This window comes from Biomphalaria glabrata, chromosome 1 (assembly GCF_947242115.1).
Source record: "Biomphalaria glabrata chromosome 1, xgBioGlab47.1, whole genome shotgun sequence".
Lineage (NCBI taxonomy): Eukaryota > Metazoa > Mollusca > Gastropoda > Planorbidae > Biomphalaria > Biomphalaria glabrata.
In genome coordinates, this window is record NC_074711.1 from 49,182,288 (window position 1) to 49,206,487 (window position 24,200).

The 24,200-nt window shown below is 34.9% G+C and overlaps 1 protein-coding gene across 1 annotated transcript in view; it reads left to right on the forward strand.

Annotated features, from left to right (window-relative positions):
• Window positions 1-23,936, forward strand: part of LOC106073988 (zwei Ig domain protein zig-8-like) — a 121,211-nt gene extending 97,275 nt beyond the window's left edge. The window contains exons 5-9 of the mRNA XM_056040982.1: window positions 2,205-2,288; window positions 12,774-12,930; window positions 15,406-15,539; window positions 15,717-15,761; window positions 23,163-23,936. Coding sequence (XP_055896957.1) covers window positions 2,205-2,288; window positions 12,774-12,930; window positions 15,406-15,539; window positions 15,717-15,761; window positions 23,163-23,326 — 584 coding nt within the window. The 3' untranslated portion in view covers window positions 23,327-23,936. The remainder of the gene's footprint in view (window positions 1-2,204; window positions 2,289-12,773; window positions 12,931-15,405; window positions 15,540-15,716; window positions 15,762-23,162) is intronic.
• Window positions 23,937-24,200: the final 264 nt, after the last annotated feature.

Below are 24,200 nucleotides of genomic sequence, written 5' to 3' on the forward strand. Positions count from 1 at the left end.
GTGAACAAATGTATTAGAAGAAAGATTTCAACTAGTGAACAAATGTATTAGAAGAAAGATTTCAACTAGTGAACAAATGTATTAGAAGAAAGATTTCAACTAGTGAACAAATGTATTAGAAGAAAGATTTCAACTAGTGAACAAATGTATTAGAAGAAAGATTTCAACTAGTGAACAAATGTATTAGAAGAAAGATTTCAACTAGTGAACAAATGTATTAGAAGAAAGATTTCAACTAGTGAACAAATGTATTAGAAGAAAGATTTCAACTAGTGAACAAATGTATTAGAAGAAAGATTTCAACTAGTGAATAAATGTAATAGAAGAAAGATTTCAACTAGTGAACAAATGTATTAGAAGAAAGATTTCAACTAGTGAACAAATGTATTAGAAGAAAGATTTCAACTAGTGAATAAATGTATTAGAAGAAAGATTTCAACTAGTGAATAAATGTAATAGAAGAAAGATTTCAACTAGTGAACAAATGTATTAGAAGAAAGATTTCAACGAGTGAATAAATGTAATAGAAGAAAGATTTCAACTAGTGAACAAATGTATTAGAAGAAAGATTTCAACTAGTGAACAAATGTAATAGAAGAAAGATTTCAACTAGTAAACAAATGTAATAGAAGAAAGATTTCAACTAGTGAATAAATGTAATAGAAAAAAGATTTCAACTAATGAACAAATGTATTAGAAGAAAGATTTCAACTAGTGAACAAATGTATTAGAAGAAAGATTTCAACTAGTGAACAAATGTATTAGAAGAAAGATTTCAACTAGTGAACAAATGTATTAGAAGAAAGATTTCAACTAGTGAACAAATGTATTAGAAGAAAGATTTCAACTAGTGAACAAATGTATTAGAAGAAAGATTTCAACTAGTGAACAAATGTATTAGAAGAAAGATTTCAACTAGTGAACAAATGTATTAGAAGAAAGATTTCAACTAGTGAACAAATGTATTAGAAGAAAGATTTCAACTAGTGAACAAATGTATTAGAAGAAAGATTTCAACTAGTGAACAAATGTATTAGAAGAAAGATTTCAACTAGTGAACAAATGTATTTGAAGAAAGATTTCAACTAGTGAACAAATGTATTAGAAGAAAGATTTCAACTAGTGAACAAATGTATTAGAAGAAAGATTTCAACTAGTGAACAAATGTATTAGAAGAAAGATTTCAACTAGTGAACAAATGTATTAGAAGAAAGATTTCAACTAGTGAACAAATGTATTTGAAGAAAGATTTCAACTAGTGAACAAATGTATTAGAAGAAAGATTTCAACTAGTGAACAAATGTATTAGAAGAAAGATTTCAACTAGTGAACAAATGTATTAGAAGAAAGATTTCAACTAGTGAACAAATGTATTAGAAGAAAGATTTCAACTAGTGAACAAATGTATTTGAAGAAAGATTTCAACTAGTGAACAAATGTATTAGAAGAAAGATTTCAACTAGTGAACAAATGTATTAGAAGAAAGATTTCAACTAGTGAACAAATGTATTAGAAGAAAGATTTCAACTAGTGAATAAATGTAATAGAAGAAAGATTTCAACTAGTGAACAAATGTATTAGAAGAAAGATTTCAACTAGTGAATAAATGTATTAGAAGAAAGATTTCAACTAGTGAATAAATGTAATAGAAGAAAGATTTCAACTAGTGAACAAATGTATTAGAAGAAAGATTTCAACTAGTGAATAAATGCAATAGAAGAAAGATTTCAACTAGTGAACAAATGTATTAGAAGAAAGATTTCAACTAGTGAACAAATGTAATAGAAGAAAGATTTCAACTAGTGAACAAATGTGATAGAAGAAAGATTTCAACTAGTGAATAAATGTAATAGAAAAAAATCCACAAAAAAAAAACATTACTTCTCACAGCAACATTTATCTTTATTTTTTAGATTAGCCATTTCATTATACAGAGTCAGTCCTTGTCCAAACTTGTTTCACTTTGTACAGAGTCAGTCCTGTCCAAACTTGTTTCACTTTGTACACAGTCAGTCCTGTCCAAACTTGTTTTACTTTATAGAGTCAGTCCTGTCCAAACTTGTTTTACTTTATAGAGTCAGTCCTGTCCAAACTTGTTTCACTTTGTACACAGTCAGTCCTGTCCAATCTAGATTATAAATGGCATGTACTGTCTATTATTCTTTGTACAAAATGTAAGGGTGTTTTTTTTTGTTGTTGTTCAGATCCTGTAACCACTAGACCGAAGGCAAGAGTTCATAAACAGGCCACCTTCTATCCTTCTGTCACATCCAAACTACATATGGCAGGTAACTTATTTTCAAACTATTCTTTATTTCTTATATTGTAATAGCCCCATATATACTACTACATTCATCAAATTCTAATGGGTCAGTCTGTCTGTTATTTTTAGAAATCAAAACTGTCTTACCAGTCCTGGTGACATTTGGCGGTAGGATATGTAAGAGCTTCCTTTTAGACCTTTCCATTTGTTTAGCCGGAATCTCCTTGTGACATCTAACAATAGAATAATTATGTCACAGACAGCTCCTCCTGTCGGAAGATAGCAAAGTAAATCTAGGTCAGGTATAATTAACAATAAACAATATTGAACACAAAATAACAACCTCAAAACTATTAGATCAATCGTTCTAAAATTAGAAGCAATTATTCTTTAGAGGCCGTAGTTAAAGCATGAAATCATTGGCACTGTTTCGCTTGGGATTTTATACTAAGAAGTTGACCAAAGTTCCTATTTTCCACATCGTCATAATAATAGACATTTACTTTGATTCCGAAAATTGAGAATGAACGCAGTATTTCCAATGACCAGGCAAACCCAGTTGCGCCATGCATATTTTGCCACATCTTATTATATTATATTAGAAACGAACGATTATTCATTCTCTGGCGCTGCCAGGGTCGAGTTTCGTTAAAGAGAAACAAAATTCATTGTATTCCATTTATCAGTGTCGACTGGAGGAATTTTCTGGTGATGTGGCAGGTCTGCAGCAGTACCGCCCTGGCGCCCTCTGACAGGCAACGAGAATGTTCCCTAGGAATGTTAAGGGCCTTGAAGGTATCTGTGAGGTCAGTTGTTATTATCCCATAGGTTGATATTGCTATTTTGGATAACTTCCATAAACGCTAAATCTTCAAGCCTACGTTCCCATATGTTCTTTGCTTTTCCATTTCAGTTTTTCTTAAATTATGAGGCAGTGGTATGGCAATGTCAATAATGGTAGCGGTTTTTTCTTCTTTTTTTAATCAATGGGAAGCTATCAGGGCGATTAAAATCTACCGTTTTTTTGTTGATTAAAAATAGGCCTATCCCAGTAAAGCAGATGATCTGTAGATTCGAGGACCTCTTGTGGCGAGTCTTTGTAATAATGAGGAGTATCCTTACCGATCAAATTGTGTGTCAAAGCCAAGTGTTAGTGTATTAAATTTGCAATTTGGTTATGGCGACCTAGATAGACAGATTCAGATATTATTAATATTATTTAATAGGCTTAATTAGTATTAATTTAAGTTATCTGCGCCTGTGTTGCTAAGGTTTCCTCTTTGGGTCTCAAAAGTTTTTTTCCCGCGACCCTAGCGTTCTACATCTTAAAGTTTCTCAAACTGGCAGAATACATTTCCATTAGTAAATCTTTTATTTGCGAATACATCATCTCTTTTGCTGTATGTCTTTTTAGCAGCAGCCAAAAGGAAAATCCGCAGTTAGTTTTGTGTTGTCCGTCTGACAGACACGTTTAGATCTCTATGAAGTCTATCAGTTTCTGTAATCAACAGTTTTCAAATGAAAGGCTCATGTTGCAATCAAGTTTTCTCGATCAACGGTCTAAAGGGATGTACTTCACTTGGATGTGACAATTACGTTGTAGGCCTAGCTTGTCCTTAGTCTGATGTAGCTGTATCTAATGTCCTTAGTCTGATGTAGCTTTATCTAATGTCCTTAGTCTGATGTAGCTTTATCTAATGTCCTTAGTCTGATGTAGCTTTATCTAATGTCCTTAGTCTGATGTAGCTGTATCTAATGTCCTTAGTCTGATGTAGCTGTATCTAATGTCCTTAGTCTGATGTAGCTGTATCTTATGTACTTAGTCTGATGTAGCTTTATCTAATGTCCTTAGTCTGATGTAGCTGTATCTAATGTCCTTAGTCTTATGTAGCTTTATCTAATGTCCTTAGTCTGATGTAGCTGTATCTAATGTACTTAGTCTGATGTAGCTGTATCTAATGTCCTTAGTCTGATGTAGCTGTATCTAATGTCCTTAGTCTGATGTAGCTGTATCTAATGTACTTAGCCTTATGTAGCTGTATCTAATGTCCTTAGTCTGATGTAGCTGTATCTAATGTACTTAGTCTGATGTTGCTGTATCTAATGTCCTTAGTCTGATGTAGCTGTATCTAATGTCCTTAGTCTGATGTAGCTGTATCTAATGTACTTAGTCTGATGTAGCTGTATCTAATGTACTTAGTCTGATGTAGCTGTATCTAATGTCCTTAGTCTGATGTAGCTGTATCTAATGTCCTTAGTCTGACGTAGCTGTATCTAATTTACTTAGCCTTATGTAGCTGTATCTAATGTCCTTAGTCTGATGTAGCTGTATCTAATGTCCTTAGTCTTATGTAGCTGTATCTAATGTATTTAGTCTGATGTAGCTGTATCTAATGTCCTTAGTCTGATGTAGCTGTATCTAATGTCCTTAGTCTGATGTAGCTGTATCTAATGTCCTTAGTCTGATGTAGCTGTATCTAATGTCCTTAGTCTGATGTAGCTGTATCTAATGTCCTTAGTCTGATGTAGCTGTATCTAATGTCCTTAGTCTGATGTAGCTGTATCTAATGTCCTTAGTCTGATGTAGCTGTATCTAATGTCCTTAGTCTTATGTAGCTGTATCTAATGTATTTAGTCTGATGTAGCTGTATCTAATGTCCTTAGTCTGATGTAGCTGTATCTAATGTATTTAGTCTGATGTAGCTGTATCTAATGTATTTAGTCTGATGTAGCTGTATCTAATGTATTTAGTCTGATGTAGCTGTATCTAATGTATTTAGTCTGATGTAGCTGTATCTAATGTCCTTAGTCTTATGTAGCTGTATCTAATGTATTTAGTCTTATGTAGCTGTATCTAATGTATTTAGTCTGATGTAGCTGTATCTAATGTCCTTAGTCTGATGTAGCTGTATCTAATGTATTTAGTCTGATGTAGCTGTATCTAATGTATTTAGTCTGATGTAGCTGTATCTAATGTATTTAGTCTGATGTAGCTGTATCTAATGTATTTAGTCTGATGTAGCTGTATCTAATGTATTTAGTCTGATGTAGCTGTATCTAATGTCCTTAGTCTGATGTAGCTGTATCTAATGTCCTTAGTCTTATGTAGCTGTATCTAATGTATTTAGTCTGATGTAGCTGTATCTAATGTCCTTAGTCTGATGTAGCTGTATCTAATGTCCTTAGTCTGATATAGCCGTATCTAATGTACTTAGTCTGATATAGCTGTATCTAATGTACTTAGCCTTATGTAGCTGTACCTAATGTCCTTAGTCTGATGTAGCTGTACCTAATGTCCTTAGTCTGATGTAGCTGTATCTAATGTCCTTAGTCTGATGTAGCTGTACCTAATGTCCTTAGTCTGATGTAGCTGTATCTAATGTCCTTAGTCTGATGTAGCTGTATCTAATGTCCTTAGTCTGATGTAGCTGTATGTAATGTACTTAGCCTGACGTAGCTGTATCTAATGTCCTTAGTCTGATGTAGCTGTATCTAATGTCCTTAGTCTGATGTAGCTGTATCTAATGTACTTAGTCTTATGTAGCTGTATCTAATGTCCTTAGTCTGATGTAGCTGTATCTAATGTTTTTAGCCTTATGTAGCTGTATCTAATGTCCTTAGTCTGATGTAGCTGTATATAATGTCCTTAGTCTGATGTAGCTGTACCTAATTTACTTAGTCTGATGTAGCTGTATCTAATGTCCTTAGTCTGACGTAGCTGTATCTAATGTCCTTAGTCTTATGTAGGTGTATCTAATGTCCTTAGTCTGATGTAGCTGTATCTAATGTACTTAGTCTTATGTAGCTGTATCTAATGTACTTAGTCTGATGTAGCTGTATGTAATGTACTTAGTCTGATGTAGCTGTATCTAATGTACTTAGTTTTATGTAGCTGTATCTAATGTACTTAGTTTTATGTAGCTGTATCTAATGTACTTAGTTTTATGTAGCTGTATCTAATGTACTTAGTTTTATGTAGCTGTATCTAATGTCCTTAGTTTTATGTCCTTAGTCTAATGTCCTTATCCTTATGTAGCTGTATCTAATGTACTTAGTTTTATGTAGCTGTATCTAATGTACTTAGTTTTATGTAGCTGTATCTAATGTCCTTAGTTTTATGTAGCTGTATCTAATGTACTTAGTCTGATGTAGCTATATCTAATGTACTTAGTCTGACGTAGCTGTATCTAATGTCCTTAGTCTGATGTAGCTGTATCTAATGTACTTAGCCTGACGTAGCTGTATCTAATGTACTTAGTTTTATGTAGCTGTATCTAATGTCCTTAGTTTTATGTCCTTAGTCTAATGTCCTTATCCTTATGTAGCTGTATCTAATGTACTTAGTTTTATGTAGGTGTATCTAATGTCCTTAGTTTTATGTAGCTGTATCTAATGTCCTTAGTTTTATGTCCTTAGTCTAATGTCCTTATCCTTATGTAGCTGTATCTAATGTACTTAGTCTGATGTTGCTGTATCTAATGTACTTAGTCTGATGTAGCTGTATCTAATGTACTTAGTTTTATGTAGCTGTATCTAATGTACTTAGTCTGACGTAGCTGTATCTAATGTCCTTAGTCTTATGTAGGTGTATCTAATGTCCTTAGTCTGATGTAGCTGTATCTAATGTCCTTAGTCTGATGTAGCTGTATCTAATGTACTTAGTCTGATGTAGCTGTATCTAATGTCCTTAGTCTTATGTAGGTGTATCTAATGTCCTTAGTCTGATGTAGCTGTATCTAATGTCCTTAGTTTTATGTAGCTGTATCTAATGTACTTAGTTTTATGTAGCTGTATCTAATGTCCTTAGTTTTATGTAGCTGTATCTAATGTACTTAGTCTGACGTAGCTGTATCTAATGTCCTTAGTCTTATGTAGCTGTATCTAATGTCCTTAGTCTGATGTAGCTGTATCTAATGTACTTAGTCTGATGTAGCTGTATCTAATGTCCTTAGTCTTATGTAGGTGTATCTAATGTCCTTAGTCTGATGTAGCTGTATCTAATGTCCTTAGTTTTATGTAGCTGTATCTAATGTCCTTAGTCTGATGTAGCTGTATCTAATGTACTTAGCCTGACGTAGCTGTATCTAATGTACTTAGTCTTATGTAGCTGTATCTAATATACTTAGTTTTATGTAGCTGTATCTAATGTACTTAGTTTTATGTAGCTGTATCTTATGTCCTTAGTTTTATGTCCTTAGTCTAATGTCCTTATCCTTATGTAGCTGTATCTAATGTCCTTAGTCTGATGTAGCTGTATCTAATGTACTTAGCCTTATGTAGCTGTATCTAATGTACTTAGCCTTATGTTGCTGTATCTAATGTACTTAGTCTGATGTAGCTGTATCTAATGTACTTAGTCTGACGTAGCTGTATCTAATGTACTTAGTCTGACGTAGCTGTATCTAATGTCCTTAGTCTTATGTAGGTGTATCTAATGTCCTTAGTCTGATGTAGCTGTATCTAATGTCCTTAGTCTGATGTAGCTGTATCTAATGTACTTAGTCTGATGTAGCTGTATCTAATGTCCTTAGTCTTATGTAGGTGTATCTAATGTCCTTAGTCTGATGTAGCTGTATCTAATGTCCTTAGTCTGATGTAGCTGTATCTAATGTACTTAGTCTGACGTAGCTGTATCTAATGTACTTAGCCTTATGTAGCTGTATCTAATGTACTTAGCCTTATGTAGCTGTATCTAATGTCCTTAGTCTTATGTAGCTGTATCTAATGTACTTAGTCTTATGTAGGTGTATCTAATGTCCTTAGTCTGATGTAGCTGTATCTAATGTACTTAGCCTTATGTAGCTGTATCTAATGTACTTAGTCTGATGTAGCTGTATCTAATGTACTTAGTCTGACGTAGCTGTATCTAATGTACTTAGCCTGATGTAGCTGTATCTAATGTCCTTAGTCTTATGTAGCTGTATCTAATGTACTTAGTCTGATGTAGCTGTATCTAATGTACTTAGTCTGACGTAGCTGTATCTAATGTCCTTAGTCTGACGTAGCTGTATCTAATGTCCTTAGTCTGATGTAGCTGTATCTAATGTCCTTAGTCTGATGTAGCTGTATCTAATGTCCTTAGTCTGATGTAGCTGTATCTAATGTCCTTAGTCTGATGTAGCTGTATCTAATGTACTTAGTCTGACGTAGCTGTATCTAATGTCCTTAGTCTGATGTAGCTGTATCTAATGTACTTAGTCTGACGTAGCTGTATCTAATGTCCTTAGTCTTATGTAGGTGTATCTAATGTCCTTAGTCTGATGTAGCTGTATCTAATGTCCTTAGTCTGATGTAGCTGTATCTAATGTACTTAGCCTGACGTAGCTGTATCTAATGTCCTTAGTCTGATGTAGCTGTATCTAATGTACTTAGTCTGATGTAGCTGTATCTAATGTCCTTAGTCTGATGTAGCTGTATCTAATGTACTTAGTTTTATGTAGCTGTATCTAATGTCCTTAGTTTTATGTCCTTAGTCTAATGTCCTTATCCTTATGTAGCTGTATCTAATGTCCTTAGTCTTATGTAGCTGTATCAAATGTCCTTAGTCTTATGTAGCTGTTTCTAATGTCCTTAGTCCTATGTAGCTGTATCTAATGCCTTTAGGCCTATGCAGCTGTGTTTACTATCCCTGCGGCATTCAAACTAGAGACTTTTGATATGCAGAACCTGTCTACACTGTTCCTATAGTTCGGTTGTTTACGTTTCTATACGGTTATTGGCTACAAAATGTTCTAAAACTTGTCTCCAGCTCGCCACATTTTAAAGAGAGAGATTTTGGACCGATTTAGAAAATTGAATCGATTTTTTGACTCTTAATGGGAGGAGTTCACCTTCAGTGTTTGTCATACAAATCGATGCCTTATAAAAAATAATACAACTTTGTGAAATCGAGGAGGGCGTTTGTGTTGAATGGAAGCCACACGTTTCGTTTCATTCATAAAACTATGATCTAGTTGAACATAATTTAGAATGAGCACGTCTGAAACCAGCAGATGTAGATGGCGGTAAACTAATGAACTATTCAACTTGTAGTTTAATGCTAAATTGCTAATTGTTGAAAATGGTTTTAGATTTCACTTTCCTGGAACCGTCCTCTTTTTTTTTTTTAAAGTCCAGCTCTGGGATCAGGATATTTGTTTGATTATGAGGCTGAGACAAATTTAGGATGAAAGGCCACTTGAAATTAGACCACCGGTGAATTAGGCACGAAAAAAAAGGCCACCCAGAAAAATGGACACTCTTTGATAGCGACCTTAATATTGATGATAATATGAATTTTTAAATATAAAGTTATAAACTATACCTTTAACGTATGATCTATCTGTGACATTATCAAAAAGACCAACTCTAATGATATGTATATTCATGACACAAAAGAAAAACTTACAGAACGGAAAAAAAGTGTCATTCTATACTATAAACATCGTGACATTCTATACTATAAACATCGTGTCATTCTATACTATAAACATCGTGACATTCTATAATATAAACATCGTGTCATTCTATACTATAAACATCGTGACATTCTATACTATAAACATCGTGACAGTTCTTTATAAAACACTGAAACTGACTTCTTTGAACGGGCAGACGCAATATCACTTTAAAAAAAACCCAGCTACATCAAAGTCTATCGATTGACCAATGGACTGAGCTGGCATCTAGATAGAAGAAGCTTGATATGCTCTCGATGTTCTAGCATAAGAAATAAGAAATGTGCCGCCTCTGTCTTTGTGTTTTTCTGAGGATTTCATTAGTTTTAGTTTTTCTATTTGTAAGTTATGGTTTAGTGTTGTTTTTTTTTTTTTATTATAGCTACTTTACTTTTTATTCTTCCTACTTTTTATTCTTCGGCCCTGAAGTGTCTCTCAGTTTAGTGATTTTACTAATGGTGTTACTCTAATCAAATTGGAATATTCGTTTGTGATAAATCTCATTGATCTATTTGGTAATTCTTCTAGCTTCTTAATGTTTTTTTTTGAGTTGAGGGATTAATTATTAAGTATTTTATTTGGTATTGAACAAGGGAAAGAAATTGTAATTGACATGTGGCGGTATGTTATCTTATCTTGTAAAATACAGACGTTACCTAAAAAAGAAGATGATTAGCCTACGTCCTACGTGTGTCCCTAGGTCAATCTAGTCATGCATGTTAACCTATGACTTAAATCCTGCCAAGTCATTGGTTTTCCTGGCTGACTCAGACTCACTCAGGCAACCCATTCCATGCTCTGATAGCAACAGGGAAGAATTAGTCCTAGCATATGGAACAAGGAATGTGCCTTTATCTTTGTGTCTTTCTGAATATTTTATTAAATTTTGTTTTTGTATTTTTGTTTTTGAAGATATTTATAATTGCTACTATTTGCTACTTTACTTTTAAGTCTTCTATCCTAAAGGCTTTCTAAATTTAATGATTTTACTAAAGGTGTTACTCTAGTCAAATGTGTATATTCGTTTGTTATGAATCTCACTGCTCTAGTTTGTGTCTCTTCCAGTTTCTCAGTGTTTTCTTGAGTTGAGGGGTCCCAGACAGAGGATGTATATTCTATTATTGGCATAATCAAGGTTAAATAACATTTTAGTTTTATATTCTTGTTTGATTTGTATAAATTCCTATCAATAAATCTTAAAGCTTTGTTTGATTTCTTAATTTCATCAATATTAGGATTCCATGGTAGTTTTTCATATACTACAAGAAATAAGTATTTTTTGTTTTTAGTCTGTGTTACTGGTTTTCTATGTATAAAATAGGTGGAATATTTTTGTTTTTGTTTCTTTGTTATTCTTAGTAATCGACATTTTTTGGGTGGAAGGATATGCTCCAATTTGATTACCATTTTTATAATTCATCTAATTATCTTTTTAAAATATCTTTATTTTGTGTTGTTTTTATTGCCCTATATATTATGCAATCGTCTGTAAATAATCTGACTTTTGTTTCTGAACTAATGCAATTTAGTAAATCATTCATGTAAATTAACATGGTTTCAAAGACAGTTTGTGTGGAAACACAAACTCAAAATTGGCCCCCGAAGTTGTCCACCCTGGCAGGAAAAAGGCAGGTTTCAATATGTTCAGAGGAATATCAGTATTAAATTATATCAGAAGTGGTCCACCTAGGCAGGTAAAAAGGCAGGTTTCAATATTTTCAGAAAGAATATCATAAAACATTCTATCAATGGCCAATGACAGAGAAGAATGGAGAAAGAAGGTTGACATATCATGTGTGGTGCCCAAAGGTCTAGCAGACCAAGGGCTAGATGAAAGTGAATGTGAAGTTAGATGTGAACCTGGCCTAACTATGTCTTATAATGAATCTAATTGATCTAATAGTTTTGTAAAGGGTCAATCTCTTATTCAAATCCTCAAGAAAAAAACATTTCCATAAAAAAATAATTCCTTTAGTGTTGTGTTTTTCTACGATGACAACATGTTACAGTTCACGCGATAATATGAAAAACTACTTATTAATTGTTGTTTTAAATTATGTCCAACTTATTTGCATAGTAAATAGATTTTTTCTCTTTAAAAAAAAATTTACATTTTTTTTGTAAATGTAGTATTTAGTATGACAGAACTTACATAACTTAGCATTATAATTGTAAAAAAAATATTTTTTTGACCAAAAATCTAAAACCATTTGCATAGGTCTCCCTTACTAAAAAGGCTCCAGTGTTTGTTACTATTAATAGTGAATAGTTGTAAAAATGGTGTATTTTTATGAAAAAACTGCTTGCATAATTGATTTCAAAAATTAGATTTTTCGCTATCAGAAAAGGAAAAAGTAGCCGTTGCTCCAGAACTTTGAATGGTCTAAAATATTATGATGTCGGATTTTCACTATCTTTTCTAGTTTACGAGATCTATATGGGACGGACGGACAGACCGACGGACAGACATTCCACACAAAACTAATAGCGTCTTTTCCCCTTTTTATGCTGGTTGGTGAGTTCTACTAGTGCTAGTTAAACTTATAGTTATCTAGTTTTTAAGGTGTGGGGCCTGGGGTACACAGTAATATCAAGACTTGCAACCAATTTTTGTTCTTTAAAAAGACTGCCTTTGCATCTACTTTGTTATCACGTAACGTTTTGGACATTTGTAGCAAAGAAAATAAAATATGTACAAGAGGGCCTAAATTAAATATTTCAATCTAGATTAGTACAGTAGTTAGGCCTTGCCTATTTGGGTATATATCTAGAGATTTTATTTTATTTGCTAGTTTTGTCGATATTCAATTTTTCCATTCAGGTTTTTATTTGTTTTTACCAATATTTTTTTTCCATTCGGGTGTCACCGCCTTATGGGTGTCACCAGGTGCGGACCGCACCCCCTAGTGACGCCACTGGTAACAGTAACACAGTTTCACATTTCTTTTAATAAAAGTAACACTAATGTTCTAGAAAATAAGTTATAGTCAGAGGTGACAGTGACAGATGACACTTTTTTGATGGCAGACAGTGACAGATGATGACTTCAGTTTAATTCCTTCCCCTTTTCTCAGGTCGAGATGCAGACAAAGAACTTCGTGTCATTGCTGGTTCAAAGTTCTGTTTACGTTGTAATCTAAGTTTAACGAATCAAAGTGCCACGAGCTCAACACTAGATTGGTACAAGGATGGAGAAATGTTACAATATAACAACCGCATTCTATTGACCAGGTAAGAGAGCAGACTGTCTCCGCCTCAAACCCTGCCCGCTCTCATCCAGGGGCGTAGCTAGGGATTTTAGGGCACGGGGGGATCGACATCTATGGAGGGCCCTTGCATTTTGACACTCGACATCATGACATGAGATAATGTACTTAATAATTATATAAGCTACATTCAAATTGGTACAGTATATTAGTAAAATTAACAAGAATGTTTAAATGAATCTTTAAATGAATAATACCGTTGTTTATTGACGAGATTGTACATAAATGACAAATCTCAATTCATATCGCTTCACGTCGTGCTTTCTGTACTGCAAAGGCATCTATAACATCATCTACATCGATACTGTCTAGTATTTATGACTCCACTGACATTAAAGCCACGCTAAGCCTTTCTTGCTTCATTTTTCTCCAGATATAGTTTTTGATTAACTTGAGCCTTAAGAATGATCTCTCACATAACGCAATGGAAGTGGCCTCAGTTAGCAGTATTCGGATGGAGGCTGCAAGATTTGAGCACACATCATTACCATATGAAGCCAGCTTCCTCAATATATCTATTGGTGATTGATGGTTTGCTAATGAAAAGTGCTCGTGCATCAATGACATCATTGAACAAACGATTTGCCTGTATTTCATCAAACAGGAAAAGGAAACACATTTTTATATCAGCGTGTCCTCATCCATAGACTGCAAGAGGTGTCTTGGTTCAAGAAGAAACCCAGCACTTCAGTCGCCACACGTTTGAATAGCAGTTCTATTGACAGTCCTACATCAGAACTCAACTCCCCATCAAGTCTTTTCTTTCTTCTGGTTGTTTTGATTACAGGAACTCCATAGCATTCACTACCTTCTTTTGCTTTTTCGTTGGATTGGGTGATAAGTTTCGTCCGTTTCTCATCATTTTGCAAAAAGCATGAAAGGGCTTTAATATCTTCAGCAGCTTCCCTATGTGCTGTCCAGACGTTTGTAGTTTCCTCTGAACTATATTAATTTGGCGTAGGAGATTCTGCAAGAAATTTCAAAGATGCTAGGAAGTTCCCAGGATTGGGGGAATTCAGTTTTTTGTTGTGACCACGTAAGTTTGAGTTTGTTTTTGCAAAGTACTTAATAGCTGCTGCTACACGCTTCAGAATATCTCTCCAATACTGCTGATTTTTTTCAAAATTTGCACATAAAGCATATGTGACTGTTCATCTGGTTCTGCCTTAAGCTTTTCTTCTTTTAACTTCCTCTTCAAATGAGCTTGTCATGTTCTTTCGGTCTCTCAGGTTTCTTCTATTTGGCGAAACCAACTCCAGGTTTGCTCAATGCACTAGATGTCTTTTCTGATGTTTCAGAAAACAGTACACATGTAAAACAAAACAGACATCCCAAGTGTGGAGAGAAGGGGAGCCAAGATTGGTTGTAAATTTTTCCTGTTGAAAGCTTTCTAGTGGGCCATGATGTCAAACTTCGTGATTTATTTTGGGTAAACCCTACTAGAAAATTAGATCGTTCATCTTTGTTTTGGAAAAATAAGCTACCCTTTAACACAATCTTTGCTCGCAGTTACTCAGATACATTTTTTAGGCTGGATATATCCGATGTCTTTGTACTTAATTACAGCTTCTTCCACTTCTGAAGAAAGCAATTTTGGAAGACCATCACTTGACTCATCCTCTGTATCACTTACTTCAGATGTTTTCTCTGACTGTAGTACAAGGTATTCCCCTGGAGTCTCTTCAGCACTACTTCTCTCATCAAGAGACATTTCACTTCTTCGACTGCTGTATCTCTGTATGAAACATCTGAATAGTGATACTTTTCTTTGACACGTTCATGGTCTCCTTTGTTTTCAGTGCTCTTATCAGGTTTCTTCTTAAATAATAAGGATGATGAAATAAACTACCCTGTATACCAAGTTACTTCCTGAGAGTAACTCGGCACTAGTCAGCGCTTTGGAAGTTACTCCTTGAAATTGAGACTAGCCCCGCACGGAAAGAGTTAATAATCTGTGTGGAATACAATCAACAGGGTCACTAACTTATATATCAACGTGAAAAGCGAGATGACATGACAGTGACGTTATATTTAATTTATTTTAAAAAATAAATTTCGGACACTCATTTTTCAAATTCTCCCCCTCCTCTCCCCACCCTGGCTACGCCACTGCTCTCATCCCCCATCTACCTGCGGGAGGTTTGGACTAGGAAGTAAACTATCTTCAACTCTGAAGGAACATCCGAAACATGTAAAACAAACAAACATATATATATATATAATGTATATGTATGTATTTATAACACAAATGTGTATTTATAACACAACCATATATCTCCTTGACTGGGGTAAGAGTTTCACTGCCCCCTCCTCCCAGCACACGCACACACCCAGTACTAACAAATATTTACAAGCCACTTAGTTCCACTTTGTTCTATTGAATGTATTTTCCTTCATTGACTTGACTCCAATTGAAAGTATGACCACTTTGTGTGTCTAGATATCAACTAGCAACAGATTTGATGTCAGTTAGTGAAGTTCATATAGACAACTCACATTTAATTGACTCTGGTTCTTATCACTGTCGGTGGAAATCCAAAGATATCTATGTCTATCAAGTTAATGTGCTTCCTGGTAAGTTCTCACTGAAGAAACAGTATTTTAGTCCTAACTCAATTGTGTAATTGAATTATTTTTCACACTAAATTTTGTTATTTAAACAATACTTTTGAATAAATATTTCATTGATTTATTTCCATTAACATTCCATTGATGCTCATAGTGTTACATTTGCCAATGTTTACTTTACAGATACAAATATTACTGGCTCAAATGAAGACCATTTTGAATTTTTTGGTGAGTTCTTCAGTTAGAATTGTATCGGTCCCCGAAAGGGGAATAGCCGCTATTAGTTTTGTGTTGTCAGTCTGTCCGTCTGTCCAGTTTAGATTTCATAAACTAAAAAAAAGATATTGAACATCTAGCATCATGATATTTTCGACCTTTTAAAATTCTGATGCAACAACTACTTTTTTCTTTTCTGAAAGAAATTTTTTTTTTAAATGAACTATGCAAGCAGTTCTTTCATAACATACACAATTTGTACAACTATTCATTAATAATAGTAAACAAAAACAGGGGAGACTATTTATTAAGGGAGTGACTATTTATCATATTTTAACACATTTATGCTAGCCTTTTTTATTTTAGTATTATTTTTTTATTATTTTTTTAAATTGTATTACTTAATTATGTAATTTCTATCATACTAACTAATACTACATTTACTAAAAAATGTTTACTTTTTTAAAGAGCAAAAAATCTATTTAGTGGACATATTAGTGGAATACAATTTACAACAACAATTCATAAGTAATGTTTCACGGTATAATAGTGAACTGCAAGACTCCCCACATTCTTTAACTTCATCTTCTTCCTGGTTCTGTTCCCTGAAGGAAGGTCTTTGCGAGCTCACTGGATCTTGTGATGTGACCCTAGAGTTTGAGTTTACGTTTATTGACAGTTGTTAGCAGGTCATCGTGGGTCCAATCTCGCTGTATTCATCCTAGTCATTCGTGATCTTCGTAAGTGACACCTACTATATATTCATAACTATGTAATAATAACATTCAGATATCTCCGTATCCTGTAATATCAAGTCGTTAGTCGAACTAACAATACAGCAGAATTAGCAACACTTTCGACACGAGCACGTCTCTTCTTTTTGTATCGACGGTTGTAGTTGCTGATAGGGTTGTAGTTGGTGATAGTTTTTAGTTGGTGATAGGGTTGTAGTTGGTGATAGGGTTGTAGTTGGTGATAGGGTTGTAGTTGGTGATAGGGTTGTAGTTGGTGATAGTTTTTAGTTGGTGATAGGGTTGTAGTTGGTGATAGTTTTTAGTTGGTGATAGGGTTGTAGTTGGTGATAGGGTTGTAGTTGGTGATAGGGTTGTAGTTGGTGATAGGGTTGCAGTTGGTGATAGGGTTGTAGTTGGTGATAGTTTTTAGTTTGTGATAGGATTGTAGTTGGTGATAGGGTTGTAGTTGGTGATAGTTTTTAGTTGGAGATAGGGTTGTAGTTGGTGATAGGGTTGTAGTTGGTGATAGGGTTGTAGTTGGTGATAGGGTTGTAGTTGGTGATAGTTTGCAGTTGCTGATAGGGTTGTAGTTGGTGATAGGGTTGTAGTTGCTGATAGGCTTGTAGTTGCTGATAGGGTTGTAGTTGGTGATAGGGTTGTAGTTGGTGATAGTTTTTAGTTTGTGATAGGATTGTAGTTGGTGATAGGGTTGTAGTTGGTGATAGTTTTTAGTTGGAGATAGGGTTGTAGTTGGTGATAGGGTTGTAGTTGGTGATAGGGTTGTAGTTGGTGATAGGGTTGTAGTTGGTGATAGTTTGCAGTTGCTGATAGGGTTGTAGTTGGTGATAGGGTTGTAGTTGCTGATAGGCTTGTAGTTGCTGATAGGGTTGTAGTTGGTGATAGGGTTGTAGTTGGTGATAGTTTTTAGTTGGTGATAGGGTTGTAGTTGGTAATAGTTTTTAGTTGGTGATAGGGTTGTAGTTGGTGATAGTTTTTAGTTGGTGATAGGGTTGTAGTTGCTGGTAGGATTGTAGTTGGTGATAGGGTTGTAGTTGGTGATAGGGTTGCAGTTGCTGATAGGGTTGTAGTTGGTGATAGGGTTGTAGTTGGTAATAGGGTTGTAGTTGGTGATAGTTTTTAGTTGGTGATAGTTTTTAGTTGGTGCTAGGGTTGTAGTTGGTGATAGGGTTGCAGTTGCTGATAGGGTTGTAGTTGCTGATAGGGTTATAGTTGCTGATAGGGTTGTAGTTGGTGATAGGGTTGTAGGTGGTGATAGTTTGCAGTTGCTGATAGGGTTGTAGTTGGTGATAGGGTTGTAGTTGGTGATAGGGTTGTAGTTGGTGATAGGGTTGTAGTTGTTGATAGGGTTGTAGTTGCTGATAGTTTACAGTTGCTGATAGAGTTGTAGTTGCTGATAGGGTTGTAGTTGGTGATAGGGTTGTAGTTGCTGATAGGGTTGTAGTTGGTGATAGGGTTGTAGTTGCTAATAGTTTGCAGTTGCTGATAGGGTTGTAGTTGGTGATAGGGTTGTAGTTGCTGATAGGGTTGTAGTTGCTGATAGTTTACAGTTGCTGATAGAGTTGTAGTTGGTGATAGGGTTGTAGTTGTTGATAGGGTTGTAGTTGTTGATAGGGTTGTAGTTGTTGATAGGGTTGTAGTTGTTGATAGTTTACAGTTGCTGATAGAGTTGTAGTTGCTGATAGGGTTGTAGTTGTTGATAGGGTTGTAGTTGTTGATAGGGTTGTAGTTGGTGATAGGGTTGTAGTTGGTGATAGGGTTGTAGTTGCTGATAGTTTGTAGTTGCTGATAGAGTTGCAGTTGCTGATAGGGTTGTAGTTGCTGATAGTTTGCAGTTGCTGATAGAGTTGTAGTTGCTGATAGTTTGCAGTTGCTGATAGGGTTGTAGTTGCTGATAGGGTTGTAGTTGCTGATAGTTTGCAGTTGCTGATAGGGTTGTAGTTGGTGATAGGGTTGTAGTTGCTGATAGTTTGCAGTTGCTGATAGAGTTGTAGTTGCTGATAGTTTGCAGTTGCTGATAGGGTTGTAGTTGCTGATAGAGTTGTAGTTGCTGATAGTTTGCAGTTGCTGATAGGGTTGTAGTTGCTGATAGGGTTGTAGTTGCTGATAGTTTGCAGTTGCTGATAGGGTTGTAGTTGGTGATAGGGTTGTAGTTGGTGATAGGGTTGTAGTTGGTGATAGTTTGCAGTTGCTGATAGGGTTGTAGTTGCTGATAGGGTTGTAGTTGCTGATAGCGTTGTAGTTGGTGATAGTTTGTAGTTTATAGTTTCTGATATTTTCTTTCTGAAATTATTAAAACCAGTCTTTTACCTGCCTGAGCGGACCACTTCGGGGGCCGATTTTGAGTTTGTGTCTCCACATAAACTGTCTTTCTAACCTTTTTTAAAATGTAATTGAAATAAAACAAGCTAATAAAATGAGTTTGTATTACACACAAACTTGATGTGGCTTCTTCACATTAAGTTACACACAAATATATCTAAGGCTTGTCAACTAGTCGGAAGCTTAAGGAGAAGTGTAGCATTTCACATGGCTACGTAGACCTCTCTGTGATCTACTTATTTTGGTACATCCAGAACAGACATAATCGTTATCTGCCAGTGATCGATTTAAGTTTTCTTTTCGCCGTCTACGTCTGTCCTGGGCAGTAGATTTTTTTTTTAGGTCTCAAACGTGTATCCGGCAATTATATTAATTGTGGATAAACTCAAAACTATCTTTTAAACAGTGCTTCAAAAATGTTTATACCATAGAGTTGCATAGACTTATATATTCTACGAGACAGGACATGGAGATGTTTGAACACGACAAAAAATGTGAAAATGTTTTAGAAAGTTGGATCAAGGCGTTGTTTTGAATTTTAATTGAACATTAAAAATAAGAGTACTCTCATAATTATTATTTGCAATTTTTTAGATACACAATCTAGAAAGATCTAAGTAATCAATCTATTTAAATGTACATAAGATGATTTAAATCAACATGAATTATTTCGATCTAGGATTTTTGAAACATTATCTCAATGGAAACAAACAGGAAATGGCTTTTTTTCATATATTTGCGCCAATGTCCGAGAAATGATTTTGCATTATTTCTAAACTTTGAAAACTAAAGATCATTACTTTTCTAAGACAGAAAAGATTGATTTGGGCGACTCCTCTTAGAGCTTAAAAAAGAGTTTACGTATATAAAAATCTCTCTATATATAGGTCTGTGTATCGATCAATCGCGGATAAGAATTTATTTCCGGTTTCCAGTCTAGTATAATATATAAGTCTATGGTTTATATTTATGCGCATACAATTGTGAGCTTGCGCTCCCAGAGCTATTTTTATATGTATTTTTTGTTGTCTAGGTTAGATCTATCTTTATATATTTTATTTTTGTAGGTTAGTGTCAGATTTTATAATTGTACTTCCGCATACTTTAATATAGGTTAGTGCGGGATAGTATAAAAGTAAGGTACATGCTGTCTTAAAGACAGTTGAGTGTACAGTTGACCAGTGGTCAGTATCATGGGCGTAGCCAGGGGGGGGTTCTTGGGGTTCAAACCCCCCCCCCCGAAATGAAATCCCCTCCCCCCCGCAGGGGAGGAACGGAATTAAGTGACTGATTTTTGCTTTCATTTTGTTTATTTTAGGTGAGATTTTAATACTAAATCATCACTTACCACAGCACAGTTTGGGGTTAGGGTTAGGGCAGTTTTGAGTTAAAAACCCTATACCAGGAGGTTTTGAGTTTAAATCCCCCTACCAGGGGGTTTTGAGATTTAAAAAAACCCTATCAGGTGGTTTTGAGATACAAATCCCTCTACCAGGGGGCTTTGAGTTTAAAACCCCCTACAGGGGGTTTTGAATTTTAAACCCCTACCAGAGGTTTTTGCAGTTAAATCCCCCTCTTCTATAAAACAAAACAAAAAAATGCAAACAACAATCCCCAAATTCCAACAGCACAGTTGAAGAAGATTTTGATTTTAAACCCCCCTCCAAAATTTACGATAAACCCCATCTTCAAAATAAAAAAAGCAAATTACACACTCAAAATTCTATGAGCGTAGCCAAAGGGGTTTTGAGTGTAAATCTCCTCCTCCAGATGGCTTTTTAAAGTTTAAAACCCCTCCAGATGGTATTGAGTTTAAAATTCCCCTACAGAGCGTTTAGAGTTGAAAACCTCTCTCTTCAATATTATTTTAAAGCAAACTACAGTCACCAAATTCTATGATCGTAGCTAAATGGGGTTTTGAATTAAAAACAAAACAAAAAAACTCCAGAGATTTCTTAGTTTAAAACCCCTCAACAGATGATTTGACGAAAAAACTTTCCTTTTCGATATAAAATCTAAAGCGAAATACAGGCATGTAATTCCAAGAGCGTAGTCAAGAAAGGTTACAAATTTCTACCAGTGGCTTGGGCTCCATTAATAAAGTGTGAATAGTCATCTGTCGAAATTGAAAATCATTAAATGTATCTCAACAAAGATGGCTAAGACAGATTTTAGGAGTCAGTCATAGAGATCGGGTCTAAATTAAGAAATCATATGCCGAACTGGGAGTCGAATCCTTAGTAAGGTTGTGACAGAGCGTCGCATGAGGTTTTGCGGGACATGTTCTCACACAAAATGAATTACGCAAAATAAGAGTTGCGGAAACAGCTTGCCGGAAAATGCGCCGAACGGCGCGAGAGGGTCTATGTCAGTAAGAATAGCACATTAGGTTTTTGAAATAAAACTTTTTAATAGCAAGATAATGCACTGTAGATACCTCAGAATATGCATTTTGTTGGTTTTCAATACCAGAAATAATGCCCGGCGGCGGGGCTTCGCGCTCTGCGAACTCCCCCAGACCCCCTTGCTAGCAAGGGCGGGGAGTCTACAATAGACGTCTTCCGAAAGGGTCAGAATGTAATAAAGATTAATTATGTACACACACACACACACACACATATATATATATATATATATATATATATATATAATTTTTTTCCGCGGGGGGGGGGGCGCGGGGGGTTCCCCCCCCCTCAAAACCCTCCCCGAAAAAAAATCCTGGCTACGCCCATGGTCAGTATAGTATGTTTGTGTGACAGCCGAAGATCTTTGTGGTCTGTCGTGTAATTATTTTATTATTCCTGCTATTATTACTGCTGAATATAGCTGCTGATTATAACTGTTATTACTGCTGAATATAACTGCTGAATATAGCTGCTGAAATACATGCTGCTGTATCTAATATTGCTGCTTTAAGCTATTGCTGTAGATCTAGACTAGTGTTATTTTGTTTCTGTAGTGTCTCCTTAGTGGCTTAGTCTGTTTCTGTTCTTAGTGAATACTGATAGTAAGTGTACTAAGGCTAAGGTGTTCTTGTTTTGGTTTTAGTTATGGGTTGGTTGTAGTAGTAGAATATTGTACATCTAGACTAGTTTATTGTAGTGTGTTTGTTTAGATCTAGGTCTAGTGTAATAGTGTAGTGGTTTAAACAGTTTAGTTAGATAGTTGGTTTTATCAGTTTGTGTTAGTTGGTTTGGTTAGTTTGTTGGTGTTTGTAGTGGCGTAGATTTAGAGGGTTTTAGTTAGTTGCTGAGTTCAGTTGTAGTGGTTAGAGTTAGAGTGTATATATTATTTTATTATTGATTAATTTTCCCCTGATGTAAATAAAGTTTCATTTTGTTTATTTATCCTAAACTAAAGTTTCGTTGGTGCTTTCATTTAGTTTAGGTTAGTATGTCTGGTTACTTAGGCGACTCTAGCCCCTTGGTCGTAGACTGAGGTGTCACAGATGAGACCCACCCAGTAGCGCTAACATCTGCCTACTGTTATAAAATTTAATGTTGAGCAGTAAGAATAGGTCCTCTCTCTCGAGCCTCCTGACCTGCTCACACAATATAAAAAAAATTGTTTTTAAATAAGAGCAGACTTTGGAAGACCATTAGTAGCTGTTGCTACCCAAGTGGCTTGAGAGAACGAAGCAAATTGAATGAGTAAGGAGAAATAAGGAGGAGAGAGACTAACTGAACAGGAAGGAATGAACAAGGAAATAATGTGAAGTCTAGACCTAAAGCTGATGTTGCAACTACGAATACAAATAAATACATAATTCATCTAAAGACAAAATACAGTTTACTTTTGACCTGTTCACTAATATTCACAAACTAATTAGCTAATAGTTTAGCTTAATACCCTCATGGTTGAGAGTAATACCCTTATAGTTGAACCAAACTAATATTATAGTTAAACCAAACTAATACCCTTATAGTTGAACCAAACTAATACCCTCATAGTTAAACCAAACTAATACCCTCATAGTTGAACCAAACTAATACCCTCATAGTTGAACCAAACTAATACCCTCATAGTTGAACCAAACTAATACCCTCATAGTTGAACCAAACTAATACCCTTATAGCCAAAGCTAATTAACATACTTATAGTTGAACTTTTAAACTGATTCCCTCAAAATTTAGCCTTATATCCTCCTAGTTGAGCTCATGACCCTCATAGATGAACATAACTGATACCCTGATAAACTAATACCCTAATAGCTTTACTAACTCTTATCCTGATAGTTGAACTTAGCCAATAGCATCAGTTAAACCTAACTCCCTCTTAGTTGAGCCTTATATCATTCTAAAATCTCCTAAATCAGTTTTTTTTTAAACTTTTGTTTCAGCTGTGGACAAGATTGGAGAAGAAAACACTGCTGCTGCTATTACTACAAAACTTTCTGAATTTTTGTTTCATTTTTCTCTCTTTTTCGTCATTTCACAATTTGTACAAACACTTTCATCTTTTCTTCAGTCCACTGAACAGGGACATAGCTCTGATCCAACATAAGCTTCATCTAAGCCTCTTATTGCTACAACTGTACAGTGTTGTTGATGTGTGAGCGAATCTAAACTGTTGACATTAATTTATGTTCATTTATATTTGAGTTATTTCTTGTTTGTGTATGTGAAATTGAGCATTAACTACATAATTATAGATGAAGTATTTTCAGCCATTAACTCGGTTTTAGGTTTAGGAACAGGGAAGTGAATGGAGATTGTTTTACCTATATAAACAGTAGTCATTAATTCAATATTTCAGACAATGTAAAAAAACCCTCTTTCATACATGACTGGAAATCAAGATATTTGATGGATGCACATTTCATTTATTTATCACATAAAAATTGCTAGTTGGTGATCAAAACTTTGCGTTGTCCTTTGAAATTGTAAATCTAGATGTTGTTACGTATTGAAGTTCTAAGAAAACTTTGAGACTTGATGTCACGGTTGTAGGTTCGTGTCTGCCATTGGGGTGCAAGAACTAACCTGTCTGATTGCATAGTGTGATAATAACATTAAACCTCATCATATTTATATGTTTTTCATTGGATTTGATGAATATTTGTAGATGTACATTCTGTATAACAAGTAATATTTAAATTGAAGAATGTTTCTAAGACATTTGTATTTATGGCTTCTTTAACATCCTATAACACTTGGTAGACATATCTTATTGTATATAATGCTTAAAACTTTTTAAGAACAATGAAATAATTATTGTTTGAGTTTTACTATTGTAAGTACGAGAACAACATGTTTATTACTTCGCTTACATCTAGACTAGACTTCACTGCTGCTATGTTGGCTGATTCTGTGGGTTGGGGCGAATGCATGCAAAACCCTTCAATACCTATACTTATTGTAGTACATATATTATAGGT